At 39.8% G+C, this 17,780-nt stretch overlaps 1 protein-coding gene across 1 annotated transcript; it reads left to right on the top strand.

The window, feature by feature from the left end:
- The first annotated feature begins 10,097 nt into the window (after positions 1 to 10,097).
- LOC107275558 (probable disease resistance protein At1g61300) lies at positions 10,098 to 14,033 on the top strand. Its single transcript, XM_066306580.1, has 3 exons — positions 10,098 to 10,755; positions 11,323 to 13,455; positions 13,625 to 14,033. The coding sequence occupies exons 1-3, from the start codon at positions 10,108 to 10,110 to the stop codon at positions 13,676 to 13,678; spliced, it is 2,835 nt and encodes a 944-aa protein (XP_066162677.1). The 5' UTR covers positions 10,098 to 10,107; the 3' UTR covers positions 13,679 to 14,033.
- The last annotated feature ends 3,747 nt before the right edge of the window (positions 14,034 to 17,780 follow it).

Genomic DNA, 17,780 nt, shown 5'->3' with positions numbered 1-17,780 from the left:
AGATTTAATTCCAATTAAACCTATTAAAGAAAAGACTATTCCAAATTAATTAAACCATTTACAAATGATTTATAACTGAGAGAAAAGATTAAAACAACCTCCGGAAAAAGATTAGATTATAATTGGTAGATGACATATATTAAAAAGGAATAATATGCCACTGAAAAGAGAGGAAATGATTTATATTGATTTTGGATGGCTAAGATTAATCTTGACATAGAGTTGACCAAGATTGGATGGCTTCGATTGATCTGGCAAGTGAGCCTCACGAGATACCGACTCAACGAGTCAATTCTACATGACCCGGGATCAGCCTAATGATCAACCGAAACCGGCGAACGGAACCGGCGGCTCTGAACGGCTCTGAACTAAAGGACGACTCTAGACGGACGAACGAACGAGCGAACAACTCAACAACGGCTGCGACTAAACCGGTGGGCTAGACACGATTCATGGTAAAGCCCCGGTATGGCAAACGATAGGCCGGTAGGAACCTAGGGATGCACCTACGGCTAGACAACTTGATTACCGAGCAACGGCTAAAGCGGCGGCTAGGTTTAAGCGACGCACGGCTGCGACATGGTATAGCAGCAACGGCACGGCACGGCACAACACAGCACGGCGACCAGTGGCTCGGTGGTTGCAGTAGCGGGACGGCAACAACTTGGCACACACGAGCAGCGGCCAAACAGCAGCTAGCGGTCAAGCGGTAACGCACAGCAGGAGCAACACGACTGTGGCAGGGAGGGCACAACGGTGGCTAGGCGACTAGCGCAGCGGCGACGGCAAGCAACAACGGCACAACCGGTAGCGACGGTGCACAGGCTAGGGCAGCAGCGCGGCGAACAACAACGCAACGGGCACGGCTGCGGCTGCGACGAAGCGGCTTGGCAAGCGCGGCCGATGGGTTGAAATCTAAACCAAGGAGACAAGGATAGACGTCTCACCGATCCAAAATGATCGGAGAGGGAGGGATGATGACAACGTTCCGATAGCAACACATGGAGACGACAACGACGCTAGGGCCAAACAAGATTAGATTAAATTGGATCAAGACCCGATGGATAAACTACACCGATGAACGACATCGGAGAGAGGAAAGCTCACTGAGGGACGGCGTGACGATGGATGATGACGGCAGACGGCCGGCAGCGAGGTAGAGGCGGCGACGGGGTCGGGTCAGCGATGGCGGCGACGTTTCAGCGATCTTCGGTGAAGAAAAACCGGTGGCCGGGCTTCACCTTGCTCCTGCGAACCCAATGGATTCGACGGCGACCGAGGGCGACGACGGACGACAACGAACGGCGCGACTGAAGATGGAACAGATCGGCTTCACGGGGACGACGGTGCTCCGATGGCTTGCGTCTTCGCGGAGGTGGCTGCCAGGCTTCTCCTCACTGCTGCGATGCCGACAGTGGATACGGCGAGGTCCGGCGACCACGGAGTCGACGGCAAAGCTTCGTTGGAGATCAAAACATGGCAACGGTTCGGCCTTCACGGTGACGGCGACTTCCGGCGGGGTTCAGCGCAAAAGAACGGGTGGCCGGGGTAGAGCTCGACTTTGCGGAGCCGAGGGAAGTGGCGGCGCTGACCGGCGACGGCCGGGGCGACGGCGCACGGCAGCTGGAGCGGCTGCCGGAGGTGGAGAGAGAGGGAGCTCGCGGGGAGAGCGTTTCCGGCGATGGCGGCGGACGGGACTTGAGGGGATGGGTAGAGGACGACTAGGGGGTCCTTTATATAGCCATGGGAGGCCGGGATCGAGCCCACATCGACGGGAAAAACTCGGGAAAGTTTATATTTGCCGGAAAAAGGAAAGGATCTTCGCCGCCTCAACAAACATAACAATAGGGGACGGAAACACGGTGCGATTTTGGGAGTCCGCATGGATTGGTGGGCAAAGACCCAAAGACCTCATGCCGCTTGTCTTTGCGATCTCAAAAAACAGAGGAAAATCCCTTCGGCAAGGAAAGGAGGAGGACGCCTAGGTGCAAGATTTTAAGCTTGATTCACAATCATCTATCGCAGTCGACCTCGTCGAACAGCTAGTCGCACTGTGGGAAGCGGTCCGAAATGTGCACTTAGATGTTGGAGAACCGGATCAGATTACTTGGAAGTTCACAAACAACGGGCACTACACGGCCTCCTCGGCTTACCATGCGCAGTGCTGCGGGGCGCCGAGTACAAACTTCAATTCCTTGATTTGGAAACCCTGGGCGCCGGGGAAATGCAAATTTCATGCTTGGCTCATCATTCAGAACAGAGTCTGGACTTTAGACCGGCTTGCGACCAGGGGATGGCAGAACAATGGTTGTTGCCCTCTTTGCCGCCGCGAGACTGAGACGGCATTGCACCACGTTGCCACTTGTAGATACACCAAGAGGATCTGGCACCTCGTCTCTGCATGGGTGGGCTATCAGCAGATGGACCCAACGGAATGGGAGGAAGCCCAGTCAGTCAAACAGTGGTGGGAGAACATTGCAAACACGCCTAGTGTCCCGAAAAAAGGACTTCGATCGCTCATTCTGTTAGTCGTCTGGGAAATTTGGAAAGAGAGGAATCGGCGGATTTTTGATCACAAAGAGGTGGCAACGAACTTCCTACTAATGAAAATCAAAGAGGAGGCGAGCCTTTGGGCTTTAGCAGGAGCTAAGCGGTTGCGTGAGTTAATCCCACACTCTGTATAGTGTACAGCTATAGTGGTTCTCCGTTTTTCTTTTACCCCTAGGGGTTTGTATTTTCTCCTGCTCTATTCGATGAAAAGGCACTCTAGTGCTGTTTTCCGTTCAAAAAAAAAAGAAAAAGGAAAGGATTTGATCCGCGAAATTGGAAAGAATTTCCATATAAACTTTTGGGGATTTCTTGGGGAAAAGGAAGAGGAGATTGAGAGGATTCCATTCCCGCAACTAATTTGGAAAAAGGAGCAACGGGGAGGCCGGATTGGTGGGAGGAGGCGGCGGCACTGTGCACGAGCACGGCTGGCTCGGCTCTGTCTGGAGGAGGAAGATGGAGTACTGTAGCGATAGGGAGGTAAATCAGACTTTGGCTGGGCTGAGAGGAAGGGAGAGAATGGGCTGAATTCGGCCCAAGCTGAGGAGGAGGATTTTTATTACTTTTCCAAATAAATTAACCAATGAGATGATCTTTCAATTGTTAAAAATACTTTCAATGCTCAAATAATTCCAAGAAAAATCTTGAACATACTTGGACACTCAAAGTATTTAACAATATTAAAACCAGACCATTTAATGATTAATTTGTTAATTAAATAATTGCTAAACTATTCTTTGTATTATTAAAATTAATAATTGAGCTCTGAGAAATTCGAGAAAATTCCAAAGAGTATAATTAATCATGGAGAATTTAATACAAATTAAATCCATCCATGCTTTATATTTAGGAAATTTTATTTCCCACATTTAACTTCACTTGTAAATTAATGAACATTTAATATATATTCTATTAATAATTTATTAAATAATTTTTAAATCCTGAAACAAAAATTCAGGCTGTGACAGTGTAGGCTTTGGTGGCAAGGAAGGAGAACGTATGGATTGTGGATTCCGGTTGTTCGCGGCACATGACCGGTGATAAAGATTGGTTCTCCTCCCTCAAAAAGGCATCCAAGACTGAATCAATTGTCTTTGCTGATGCTTCTACTAGTGCCGTTGTCGCTACAGGTTTGGTTATGGTAAATGAAAATTTTGAATTGAAGAATGTAGCTTTGGTTAAGGATTTAAAGTACAATTTGCTTTCGGTTTCACAAATTGTTGATGAAGAGTTTGAAGTTCACTTTAAGAAAACTAGAAGTAAAATTTTTGATTCTTGTGGTGATTCTGTGCTGAATATTTCTCGTTATGGAAGAGTGTTTAAAGCTGATTTTGAAAATTCTGTTTCACCTGTGATAACTTGTTTGGTTGCTAAGTTTGATAAAGATGTGATGTTTTGGCATCGTAGACTTGGACATGTTGGTTTTGATCATCTCACTAGGTTAAGTGGTTTGGATCTTGTTCGTGGTTTGCCTAAACTTAAGAAAGATCTTGATTTGGTTTGTACACCGTGTCGTCATGCTAAGATGGTTTCTACTTCACATGCTCCTATTGTTTCTGTGATGACGGATGCACCGGGACAGCTATTACATATGGATACTGTTGGTCCAGCTAGAGTGCAATCTGTTGGAGGAAAGTGGTATGCGTTGGTTATAGTTGACGATTTTTCTCGATATTCTTGGGTTTTCTTTATGGCAACTAAGGATGAAGCTTTTCAACACTTTCGTGGTTTGTTTCTTCGATTGGAGCTTGAATTTCCTGGTTCTTTGAAAAGAATTCGAAGTGATAATGGTGGAGAGTTTAAAAATGCTTCATTTGAACAATTTTGCAATGAAAGAGGTCTTGAACATGAATTTTCTTCTCCTCGTGTTCCTCAACAAAACGGTGTTGTTGAAAGGAAAAATCGTGTTTTGGTTGAGATGGCTAGAACGATGTTAGATAAATACAAAACTCCTAGAAAATTTTGGGCTGAGGCGATTAACACTGCTTGCTATATTTCAAATCGAGTTTTCTTGCGATCTAAACTAGGAAAAACTTCTTATGAACTTTGATTTGGTCATCAACCCAAAGTTTCACATTTGCGTGTTTTTGGTTGCAAGTGCTTTGTCTTGAAATCTGGAAATTTGGATAAGTTTGAGGCACGCCCTACCGATGGATTGTTTCTTGGTTACCCCGCACACACTCGTGGCTATCGTGTACTTATCTTAGGGACTAACAAAATTGTTGAGAGTTGTGAAGTTTCTTTTGATGAGGCTAGTCCTGGTACTAGACCTGAAATTGCAGGTACACTGTCACAGGTTCAGGGGGAGGATGGTCATATTTTTGAAGACGAGAGCGACTACGACGACGACGACGAGGTCGGCTCGGCCGGTCAGACCGGGCGCCAGGCCGGTCAGACCGCCGGCACACCTCCGGTCAGACCGACACATGAGGAGCGGTCAGACCGGCCAGGGTCGTCGGGTTCGGGTACTGTTGGTGCTGATCGAGATGGTCCTCCAGAGAATTCAACTTCGATCAGTACTGAAACAGAACGTGGATCAACTTCAGAAGTTGCTGCTCCTTTGCACATTCAACGACGACATCCGCCGGAACAAATCATTGGTAATATAAGTGAGCGGACTACAAGGTCTAAGGTAACGACTCATGATGTTTGTGCAAATTCCGCATTTGTTGCTTCTTTTGAACCCAAAGATGTGTCACATGCATTAACTGATGAATCGTGGATTAACGCCATGCATGAAGAACTTGAAAATTTTGAGAGAAACAAAGTTTGGACTTTAGTTGAACCACATTCTGGACATAATGTTATTGGAACCAAGTGGGTTTTCAAAAATAAACAAAATGAGGATGGTTTGATTGTGAGAAATAAAGCTAGACTTGTTGCTCAAGGTTTTACACAAGTTGAGGGTTTGGATTTTGATGAAACTTTTGCTCTTGTTGCTAGAATTGAGGCAATTAGACTTTTGTTGGCTTTTGCTGCTTCAAAAGGTTTTAAATTGTATCAAATGGATGTGAAAAATGCTTTTCTAAATGGTTTTGTATAGGAGGAAGTTTATGTCAAACAACCACCAGGTTTTGAAAATCTTGATTTTCCCAACCATGTTTTTAAATTGTCTAAAGCTTTGTATGGTTTGAAACAAGCTCCTAGGGCATGGTATGATAGGCTTAAGAACTTTTTGCTTGCGAAAGGTTTTACAATGGGAAAGGTTGACAAAACGCTTTTTGTTCTTAAGCATGGTGATAATCAACTTTTCGTACAGATATATGTGGATGATATCATCTTTGGTTGTTCGACTCACGCTTTGGTTGTAGATTTTGCTGAGACTATGCGCAAGGAATTTGAGATGAGCATGATGGGTGAGTTATCGTACTTTTTGGGATTGCAAATTAAGCAAACACCTCAAGGTACTTTTGTGCATCAAACGAAGTATACGAATGATCTTTTGAGACGGTTCAAGATGGAGAATTGCAAGCCAATTTCAACACCAATTGGTTCTACAGCTGTGCTAGATCCTGATGAAGATGGTGAAGCTGTTGATCAAAAGGAATATAGAAGTATGATTGTATCTTTATTGTATCTAACTGCTTCTAGGCCAGACATACAATTTGCTGTGTGTTTGTGTGCGCGCTTTCAAGCTTCTACTCGTGCTTCACATCGTCAAGCGGTCAAGCGAATAATGAGGTATTTGAATCATACACTTGAGTTTGTAATTTGGTATTCTACTTCATCTTCTATATGCTTAAGTGGATATTCAGATGCTGATTTTGGAGGTTGTAGAATTGATAGGAAAAGTACTAGTGGAACATGTCATTTTCTTGGTACATCATTGATTGCATGGTCTTCTAGGAAACAATCTAGTGTTGCTCAATCAACTGCTGAATCTGAATATGTTGCTGCTGCTAGTTGTTGTTCACAGATTCTTTGGCTTTTATCTACTTTGAAAGATTATGGTCTTACTTTTGAAAAAGTACCTCTCTTTTGTGATAATACTAGTGCTATCAATATTGCTAAGAATCCTGTTCAACACTCACGCACAAAGCACATTGATATTCGTTTTCACTTTTTGAGGGATCATGTTGAGAAAGGAGATGTTGAGTTGCAGTTTTTGGACACCAAGTTGCAAATTGCTGATATTTTCACTAAACCTTTGGATTCTAATCTCTTTGCTTTTCTTCGTGGTGAATTGGGCATAATTCATCCTTTTGGCATGGTTTGAGGGGGAGTTTGCACCTCATGGTTTTATCAAGCAATAATATGACAATGAAAAAAATTGAGAAAAGAGAGCTTTGTTTATGTATATGGTATTTTCTTGTGCATGCTAGCAATACTTTGAAGGTTTATTTGTCTCTAGCATAGCTTGTATGTATTCTAGTCTTTTCATGAGATTTAGATTTTGCTTTTAAGGGAGATGATGCATGACACTTAAATTCTATACTTGAATTAAGAAAATATGCAATGTTGATGCTAGCATATGGTTTGATTTATAAATGCTCTATATATATGCTTTATTGACTTGTTATTCCTCAAATACCTTTAATTGCTCATTGTGAAAAAGAGAATAAAAAATATAAAAAAATGAATACCGAATTCTTGAAAATAGTCTTGACGACAAGGACGTATTCGATGTGAGCAAAATAATGGGTGCCGAATCCCTGGAAACAGTCTTGACGATAGGGACGTACCCGGAATAAAAGAGAAAAATATGAGCAAAAAGGCTCAAGATAAGAAAAAGTACAAAAAATTCTCTTGGTTATTTTGTGCTAAAGGTTATTTGAGAAAGAGTGATAAATGCAATAGGTCTATGTGTTTAGTGTTTATTCTTCAACCTATGTGCTTGTTAAGATGTTGCATTATAAATCGTATGAAATCATGAATTTTGATTCTTGATTCAAGCTTCATTGTAAAATCTTTGGTTCATGGTTATACTTTAATGCATGCTTGTTTTGTTATAGATGGGTTTATTTTCTTTTTATTGCAACGCATGACTTGATATGCTATATGTATGCTCAGCTCTTGAACATTAATGAACATAATTCCTATGCTTGATGAAATCATTGTCAAAAGGGGGAGAAGTAATGTGAAAATTTTTGGATTTTTGGAGAAGCAAGGTGAATTTTTGAAGAGTTGTTGAAAAGAGCATGTTGTTGGTTCAATTGGGAATTTCTTTCTTTTAAAAAGGGGGAGAAGTTTTCTTTTGGATTTTGACCACGATGTGTACATTTGTTTTCTTTTGGATTTTTGAGCATGATGTGTACATTTGTACGAAGTGTGCTTTTTACCACCAAATACCAAAAGATTTTTATGGATTTGCCAATGTGTCCATCAAGGGGGAGATTGTAAAATCAAAGGTGTTTTTGATTATTATTCTGTGATGAACGATTGGGCATTGGAGATTATTGGTTTTGTTATTTGAAATTTATTCACGAAGTGGTTTTGGAGATGATTGGATTTCACAGGTGAATTTACAGGATACTGCTGTGATTTTATGTGGACATGTTATACCGGGCTCTGGTAGCCGGTCAGACCGGCGTGTAATGCGCGGTCAGACCGGCGCAGCCCACGGTCTGACCGGCCGACACTGTGTCAATTTCGGTTTCGGGTTGTTTATTTGGATATCCGAGTTTATTCCATGATTATGACTTCTAGATGGATACTATACATATGTAATAATATTGTTTGCTGCTAATGAGTCAAGTTGGAGATAGCTTGGTCTCGGAATATGGTTTCTTTGTTTGTTCCATGTGTAGGTGACTCGATGTCTCGGGAGAGTATTTGCGGTGATGGACCGGGAGTCGGCTTGGGGATAAGACGACGTCCGTGGTGGTCAGAGATCATGCGGAATACTTAGGCTAGAGTTGATGCACGTGGTAAATGGAGATTCCATATGGCATACGATGGAGGAATTGTGTGCGTATGGGATGCGGAGTCGAATTTGGAAGGAGTCCAAATTTGGTACGTTTGATTATCTAAAGTTTCTTTCTTGTACTAGTGGGCTTCCTAAGGTGTTTAGGACTCCTAGTATGAGTTTAGTTCGTGGCTTTAGGCTGCCTACCTCATGTATAAATAGAGGGGGAGCGTGAGGCTTCCCGGTATCGCTATAGAGAGCAATTGAGTTGAGTTTTGAGTTAGGGTTTCGAGTTTAGTTGAAATTTTTGTAAGGAGTGCTGTTGGTGCACTTTGTAAACACAGAGAGAAGAAATAAAGTCGTCATCCACTTTAAGAGTTCTTTGATTTGTGTTTCACCAGGTTTCGGCGGTCTAACCGGCGGCGCACCGGCGGTCAGACCGGCGGCATCGCGGCGGTCAGACCGGTGGGCACACGGCGGTCAGACCGGCGGCTACAGGAGTTGGCAACAGGCGTTTTCGGCGGTTCGACTGATCGATCTACATCGGTCAGACCGACGTTCATCAGGTGGTCAGACCGGCACAACTACTACGGTCAGACTGCGATCCATCGATTTCGAGGGTAACTTTTATTTCCGCTAAAAGTTTTTGGTTTTTGGGTATACCAACCATTCACCCCCCCTCTGATTGGCTTAGTTCTTGTGATTCGATCCTAAAAGTGGTAAGGCCCTTTACGATCCTACAATTGGTATCAGAGCCAGGCTAGGTTAACATCTCTGGCCCGATGGACACGTGTGAAGGCCTGATGGACAGTGGGTGCCTGCGGGGCCCGTATACCTGATGGACCGTGGGTCGGTGGGGGCCCGGATCATATTAATGGTCGCTGTTCAAGTTTTCTCTTATCATTATAAAGAAACTCGATCCTGATCAAATCCATGGAAAGCATGGATGTAGATATTTAATACCAAATGATCCATCTAATTTTGGGCCTATCTGGGCGTTGTATTCGACCATTAATATTTTCATTGATATTGCATCTCTCTTAAGACATCAATCAGTGAGAGAATAACTAAGTGCTTATTATTGTTCAGACAAATCCTTGTTATTGAATCTATGCATATCGTTATCTATTAAACTACTAAATGATCTTCCCTGTTGTGATTTCCAAACCTGTGTGCAGTCTACTGGTTTCGATCATTATTTGCCGTGATTATTCTATTTCTCTCTTGGGACGTTGGTTTAAATTAAGGAACTCAACCCTGAGCCGTTCCGTGGAAAAGTTTGCATATGCAAGGTATTAAATTACTAAGTGATCTTTCTAATTTTGAATCAATGTGCAACCTACTGTTTTCGATTATTACTTGTCAATGATATTGATTTTATTCACAAACCTGCCTTTGTTTTCTATCATTATTTGTCATTCAGTCATTGACATTCAGTTTTTATTTTAAGACGTCAATGAGAGAGGAACTTAATCCTGATCTATCCCATGAGTAGTTTAGGTGATTGGGACTCAAAACATTATGGGAGGGTCCACACCCACATGCCTAGCCTATTTGAACGCAGGACAACTTTTAGATCTACACGACACAGAAAGTCTTGACATACAGAGGCTCTTCTCTAGCTTTGATGTCTTACACTAGAAATGGTTCCATGCCAACTGCAATTAGCAACCACTGTACATACTTCTTCTGATTGAAGGAATGCCATAAACTCCATGGAGATCATTGGCATCAAGTGCTGTGGTGTTGTCCTGACTCCCTTGATAAGCCTCGCAAAACAGCATGCTGCCTATTTCTTCAAAGCCCAGAAGTTCGTGCGTGCTCTCAAAACTGCCACCGAGCGTTTAAGGGAGAGGGTTAGCGATGTTGAGACCAAGGTGGAGGGTGCTGCACGAAAAGGTATGCAGCCAAGGCATGAAGTTGAACGATGGCTGAAGCGTGCTGAGCATGTATGTGTGGAGACTGAGACAATCCAAGCAAAGTATGATAAGAGGACCAAGTGCATGGGGAGTCTGTCCCCTTGTATCTGTGTAAACTACATGATAGCCAAGAGTGCAGCAGCAAATTGTCAGGCTGTAGAGAAGATATACAGTGAGGGCATATTTGAAGAATATGGTGTCATGGTGCCACAGGCCTGCACTGAAGTGCCCATAACTGACATAAGCCTAACTGGTACAGATCGGTATCGCAACCTCGCTGTCAAGTTCATCAAGGATGAGGCTGTAAGCAAGGTTGGGTTGTGGGGCCCTGGAGGTGTGGGAAAGACACATCTGCTCTATCAGATCAATAACTTGTTTCACAAAAACCCTGCTTTTGATGTTGTTATTCGAGTTACTGCTTCCAAAGGTTGCTCTGTTGCAAAGGTATGTTGTGCTCCCTTTAACGAGGGAGTGATCAAAGTTTGTATTTAACTAATTAGATGAAACTAATCGTTGTCCCTTGATGTACATGTTTCTGTATCTTGCTAAAGTATATTTGTTGCAAAGATGAATGCATCCAGCTTGCCCAAAAGACAAAAATTACAAACCATCTAGGGTAAGCGGCCTAATGAGCAATTCACAGAGACTAAAAGCTCCAGCTAAAATTATAGTTTGTTTTATAGGAGCTACGATTTCTAGGATACTATATTGACTGTCATCAGGTACTACTATCATGTAATATACTCCCTCCGGATGGAAATATTTGTTGTTTCGGACCAGCGAAATGACTTACACATAACATATTTTGGCTGTCGGAAACAGCATATAAAACTGATCGGAGGGAGTAATAACTAGCGTTACATAAGGGTTCCTGGCAGCCAACTAACATTTTGATATTTCAAAAAACTGCATATACTTCTAATTTTAAATACTTTACAACATTATTTAGTTAAGCTCTCTGCCAGTTTGCTCCAAATGACAAAAGTACTTTTTTACTTGTTGCCCTTGAAGGTTCAAGACTCAATTGTTGGGGAACAGATGCTGCAGAAGAAGAATGACACAGAATCTCAGGCAGTTATCATATATGAATTTCTCAAAAGTAAAAATTTTCTTATATTATTGGATGATTTGTGGGAACATGTTGATCTTGATAAGGTTGGGATTCCAAACAAAGTTAGCTCAATTGGCAATTACAAACAAAAATTGTTGCTAACAACACGCTCTGAAAGTGTTTGTGGCCAAATGGGTGTCAAGAATGGGCAAAGGATTAAAGTAGATTGCCTGGATGAAACAGATGCATGGCATCTTTTCAAGGAAAATGTTGGTACTGAAATTATTAAAAATCACCCCCTTGTACTTCCACTGGCAAAAGAGGTTGCAAATGAACTTGCCGGACTGCCGTTAGCTCTTATTGTAGTTGGCAGGGCCATGTCTACCAAGAGGCATCCACGAGAATGGCAGAATTGCATCGACTTTCTTCAGCAATCACGGCTTAATGAGATTGAAGGGCCAGTTTGCAACGAAGAAAGTGTGTTTGCTCGACTGAAACTCAGTTATGAATATCTAAGTGATACTAATCTGAAAGATTGTTTCACATCATGCGCCTTATGGCCTGATGATTATCTGTTAGATAGAAACAAACTATCTGAGTACTGGATGGGACTGGGTCTAGTAGAGGAGGAGGATATTCAAAGATGTTACAAGGCAGGATATGCACGAATTCGTGAGTTGGTAGACAAGTGCCTTCTGGAGGAAACTGATGATGACAGACTAGTTAAAATGCATGATGTGATACGTGACATGGCACTATGGATTGTAAGCAACGAAGGAAGGGACAAGAATAAGTGGGTTGTACAAACAGTATCTCACTGGCATGCTGCAGAACAAATATTATCAGTGGGGACTGAAATAGCAGAGCTGCCTGCTATTTCTGGGGAGCAGACCAAGCTTACCGTGCTGATACTTCAGGATAATCATTTAAGTCAAAGTTCAGTAACTGGCTTGTGTTCTTTTATCTCCCTTCAATACCTTGATCTTTCACGGAACTGGCTCAAAACATTTCCTACTGAAGTTTGCAACCTTATGAACTTGTACTATCTGAATTTATCGGATAACAAAATCAAGTACTTACCTGAAGAGCTCGGATCCCTTTTTAAGCTGGAGTACTTGCTTCTTAGGTCAAATCCTATCAGAGAAATGCCTGAAACTATTCTTTCAAAGCTCTCCAGACTGCAGGTTGCAGACTTTTGCTCATTCCAGTTGGAACAACCTTCTACATTTGAACCACCATTTGGTGTTCTTAAATGCATGAGAAACTTGAAAGCTCTTGGAATCACCATAAATATGATAAAGTACTTTAACATGATCTGCAAAACCGACTTACCAGTCAGGTCTCTGTGTGTTATCATTTTAACAAAGTATCTAGATGAATGGAAAGGTTTTGCATTTTCAGACAGTTTTTTTGGAAATGATCTGATACAAAAGAATCTGTCTGAGTTATACATCTTCACACATGAGGAACAAATAGTATTCGAAAGCAATGTGCCACATCGAAGTTCTAATCTTGAGAAGCTATACATATGTGGTCATCACTTCACAGATATATTTTGGAAAGGAGTTGAAAGCCAGGATCTCTTTCAGAACCTGAAACGGTTGGATCTTATAACTTGCATTAGCTTAACAAACATATCCTGGATTCAACGTTTTCCATATCTTGAAGATCTGATAGTATTTAACTGTGAGGCACTACAGCAAATAATTGGAAGTGTTTCGAACAGTGACAATCTTCCAAATGCTGATGAAAAAGAAAGAAAACCTCTTTCACAACCTTGCCTCAAAAGGTTTGCTTTGATCAAATTAAAGAGATTGACTTCCATCTGCCATTCCTCCTTCCACTTTCCTTCATTGGAATGCTTGCAAGTGCTGGGTTGTCCTCAGCTGATGACACTACCTTTCACAACTGTCCCGTGTAATCTGAAGGCTGTTCATTGTGACCAAGAATGGTTGGAGCACTTACAGTGGGACGATGCTAATGTCAAACACTCCTTCCAACCTTTCTTCAAAGTGATTCCCATGGTCAACGAGTATCTGCCACAGAAATTCCTCCATGGCTTATATGCTGAATGGTCTTACTATAGGTTTGAGGTGCGTTTACACACCAAGCACCAATTGCTCTTTTGTTTTTGAGGAAATGGAGAAACAAATGATTTCTAAAGTAAATTTATTTGTTGTTTGTATTGGTTCTATTCTGAGGTTCTAAAATGAAAGTATGGGAATATCAGATTGACTAACAATATCATGTTTTTAATGATAGGAAGGCGAGTTTGAAGAGGCTGAAGATGGAGCAGATCAAGGGCTTGATAGTTGATTGAGGCCATGCTTATGATCTTATTTTTGGACTGCATATGCTTTAAGCTTCACTATACTATTGCAATATGCGCTGTATTAGCCCGAGACCATAACGTCCAAACTACGTGTTTGGTTTTCCGGTGTGCTTGGTATGTACGTACGTATACAAACTGCCTATGCTTTTTATGGGTGATTCATTAGTACGTATAGGAACTACCTATGCCTGTTATGAGTGCTTTACTAAACTCACTATAATAAGGTTCATATGTTTTTGTAAAGAGTTCACTTGGGTGATGTTCACATAATCTGTAGCTATGAATGTTAACATGATTCAGAAATTGTTGGTGATGATGTAGAAGGAAGTGGTTTTCATTCTCGGCTTTTTCCTGATTATTCAATTGTTCATTTCAAAATATCTATTTCTATTATATACTAAAAGTCCATTAATCTTCCTACAAACGCTCCTAAGCCGCCACTTGGTGCTCTAATAAATTAGAGAAATCAAAGAAATTCTGAGAAAAAAGAAAAGCATCTATCCATTGATTTTTACTTAAAATAGTGGGTCCACTAGTACATACCGTCAGATTAACTAGATTGATCTTAAAACGTACAATTCCACACCATCCGTACGTACGTACGTACGGTTCCATCTCCTTCCCTCCTTTTTCTTTTCATATATATATAATCGAGATAACAGTTAATATAGTTAAATTTTATATAATCATAACTTATATGATTATATTATGATATATTTCTTTCCAAAATAAAGTTTACACCACTATATTTTTACCCATTAAATAAAGGTATACGTGAACCCTTTATGTGGAGCATTATTTTCAAATCATACACTATTTAAATAAAGTTTATAAAGTTTATACCGTTACATTCTGTACGCATTAAACTAACAAAGAAATATATTAACTAATTTATACTTAAACGTGCTATTTTAGACTTTTTAATAAAGGCCGGATTAATTTTACGAGTCTTTACAATTATTTGTACCATAAATTATATATCTATTTTTATTTTTCAAATAAATATATAATTTTAATATCTATATTGAATTTATTGCATTCTAGACCTACATCCATCTTGAGTGCTCCACTAAATAAAAGAAAATATTAAAATTTGTCATTGAAAATCAAAATATGCTAGCTTATTTTTTAATGAAACTAACCCATTAAAAGTACATTGTTAGACATCTAATGACTTTCTACCAACTTAATTAATTTCTTCATAAAAAAACTTTATTAATTTCTCACAACATACACGTGGGGGCTATTTACATAAACGAATTGATCTTGATGCTTTTGTAAATAAATGATATTTTAAATTTAAAAGATAAATAAATGATCTTAAAATGATCATAGCATCTAAATCATACATATGATTGCTCCTAGCACTCCTATAAACACTTCTAAGTCGCTATGTGGCATTCTATTAATTAAAAAACACTCATATAATCGACCATCGGTTTCCACTTTAAACCGATGGATCCAATTTTTATAACATCATATCTATCTTTTGGGAAAAAAACAAAGTCTATCAGAATCTCTGTCTGGCTCACTGCATAACATGCATGTGTGCGCTCCTATACCTTTTAACAAGTATTTATTTATGGTACATGAAATTCCAAAAATATTACAGTGCAATGATATTTCGACGTTATTGTATTCCTGCTAGGTTGCGTGGAGCCTCTCATTCACTCTACATGAAATGTTCATAGGTAGATCGCCTCTCAAAATATATCAATCATATTAGACTATATAAACCCGTACATTTTTCGTGTAGCTTAATGTCCCACCCAATTCATCCTTTAACATATTATGATAATATATTATACAATTAAAAAAATAAAAACACCTTAATTTTTATTTTACACTTACTTTTACTTTCGTTGACATGTTTTCTAAAGAAAATAAATCTACCTTTTTTTTAAAATGATGAAGAATATTATAAATAATTACTTATAGATACTACTTATATTTGATATAATATAAATCTAATAGGTTAAAATATTATTAAAGAATAAATTAATGCTGACAAAAATAATTTATGGAGAAATCGTGGCAGATGTTCTCCTGTTAATATGTCGCTTTTATAAATACCTCAAACTTGGCGTACGACTCATGCCCGCGCGAACGCGCGGGCTACCTTCCTAGTTCTTGAAAAACTCCCATATGTATAATATGTGGATTTACAAACATTACTGCCAAAAAGGAACATGAGAATGTGTACTTGCAAAAGAAAAATGTGAGATGAACCAAACTGAAAGTCCAAAAGTTTCTTATAATCTTTTTGCACAAATATTGTGCATGTTCTAAATGTTCAATAACCAAATATATGTTAAAATATACCAAGGTGGACTTCCCTCTGCTAAAAGCTTGGAGTACTTGATAAGCAATATTCCAGTTGATTTTGGCTGGAATAGGCCAGATTTTCCCCCTGCTAGTAGGCGCCATCAAAATGCTACTGTAGGAACTAATGGTGGATAAATAATTGGATATCTCAAACTCAGTTGTGGGTGCCATTCTTCAATCCCATTGCTTTGTATGTCATTATCTTTTCTATTTAAGCCATGTTCAGTTAATCCCCAAGGAGAGGGATTAGAGAGGATTTTATTCCATAACTATTGTGGTGTGGAATTATCTTCCTCAATCTCCCTTCAGTTCCCTCCAAATCGAACAAGCTTAAGGATCAACTTCTCTGATAACTGAAACATACAGAATTGTGCAATCCTACATGTATGCCAGCAGTGCCCTTTTTCTTTTTTCCATATGCTATTGATTCAACCTACTATAAATGCAGGATCTTGAGGGATGTAGCATCATTTGAAGGACATGTTGCACAAGGGTATCTATCTATCTATCTATTATATACTAAAAATCTATTAAACTTTTTAGAAACATTCTCAAGCCACCACATGGCACTCCTTAAAACGCTCTCAAATTGCCACGTGGCAATTAAAAAATCTAACCATTGATTTTCATTTAAATCGGTAGGCCCACTATTATCAACCATCTGATCAATCTTTAAAACCCATTATTTTACACCATTAGATTGGATCTATTATTGGAAAATAATAATTTCAACACAATTTAGTTGTGTTTTTCAAGTAGTTATGATTAAATTATAATTTGTTTGAGATTAAAATTCTCAAAGTATTTTTATATTTTTAGAATTATTTGACTATACATATTTGTCAAAATATAAATAATAAAATGATGCTATGGATATACATATTTGTCAAAATATAAATAATAAAATGATGCTATGGATATTATCGTGGTGGTATGTCTCATGAGTTATAATTTTTTAAAATATCATCGAACGATTACCCTCGGTCATTTTCATCCCTGTACGTATGTCAGTACATACCGCTGCCTGCGTCCCGTACGTACCCAACTCTGTCCAAGCAATCACGCATAGATTTTTATGCTAGCTAGATAGCCACACAGTTATGGATGATCTATATGCATACATATGCACACCAAAAATCTATAAAAGATCTTCGAATTAGAAGAGAAAAATAAGCCACTCATAAACAAACAAGCAATTTTTTGGTTTTTTTAAAGCCATAAGCCACTCTTTATATACTACTATTAAATAAAAAAACTAGGTTGGAAAAAAAATTGGCTTATGTAAGACAGATGTATGACTCCACCGGCATATAAGCTAAAAATCTAACTTAAAAATCGAAACCGATAAGCATAAGCCTATATTTAGAGGCCCTAAGCAGGTTGATGGTCTGATTGATGATAGAAAATGTTTAGTAATCTAGCTAGGGCACTTGGCTCTATTTTTCCTTTGCTAGACTTAATTTGAATGGTTGTAGTCTAGCTTTACAATTAAATCAATAGTTTAAACCCATATATTTATTAGGGTTAAATGGATCATGTCACTATAAATGTGGCTAGATAAATGTCACTACTATTTATGATATTGGCTACGTGCCACTAAAATTTGAAGAAACTGAGACTGTGCAATTCCATCATGTTTTCCGTCAGACCCCCAGACGTGGGACCCATATATGAGTTCCATCTTCCCCTATCCTCCCTCTTCTTTCTTCCCCATCTCTTCCTCCATCCCCGCTACTGCTATGAGGATAACGACGATGATGG

The sequence above is a fragment of the Oryza sativa genome, chromosome 12 (assembly GCF_034140825.1).
Source record: "Oryza sativa Japonica Group chromosome 12, ASM3414082v1".
NCBI classification, from domain to species: domain Eukaryota; kingdom Viridiplantae; phylum Streptophyta; class Magnoliopsida; order Poales; family Poaceae; genus Oryza; species Oryza sativa.
Note: the sequence above shows the minus strand (reverse complement) of the source record. Positions and strands in the feature narration are given on the sequence as shown.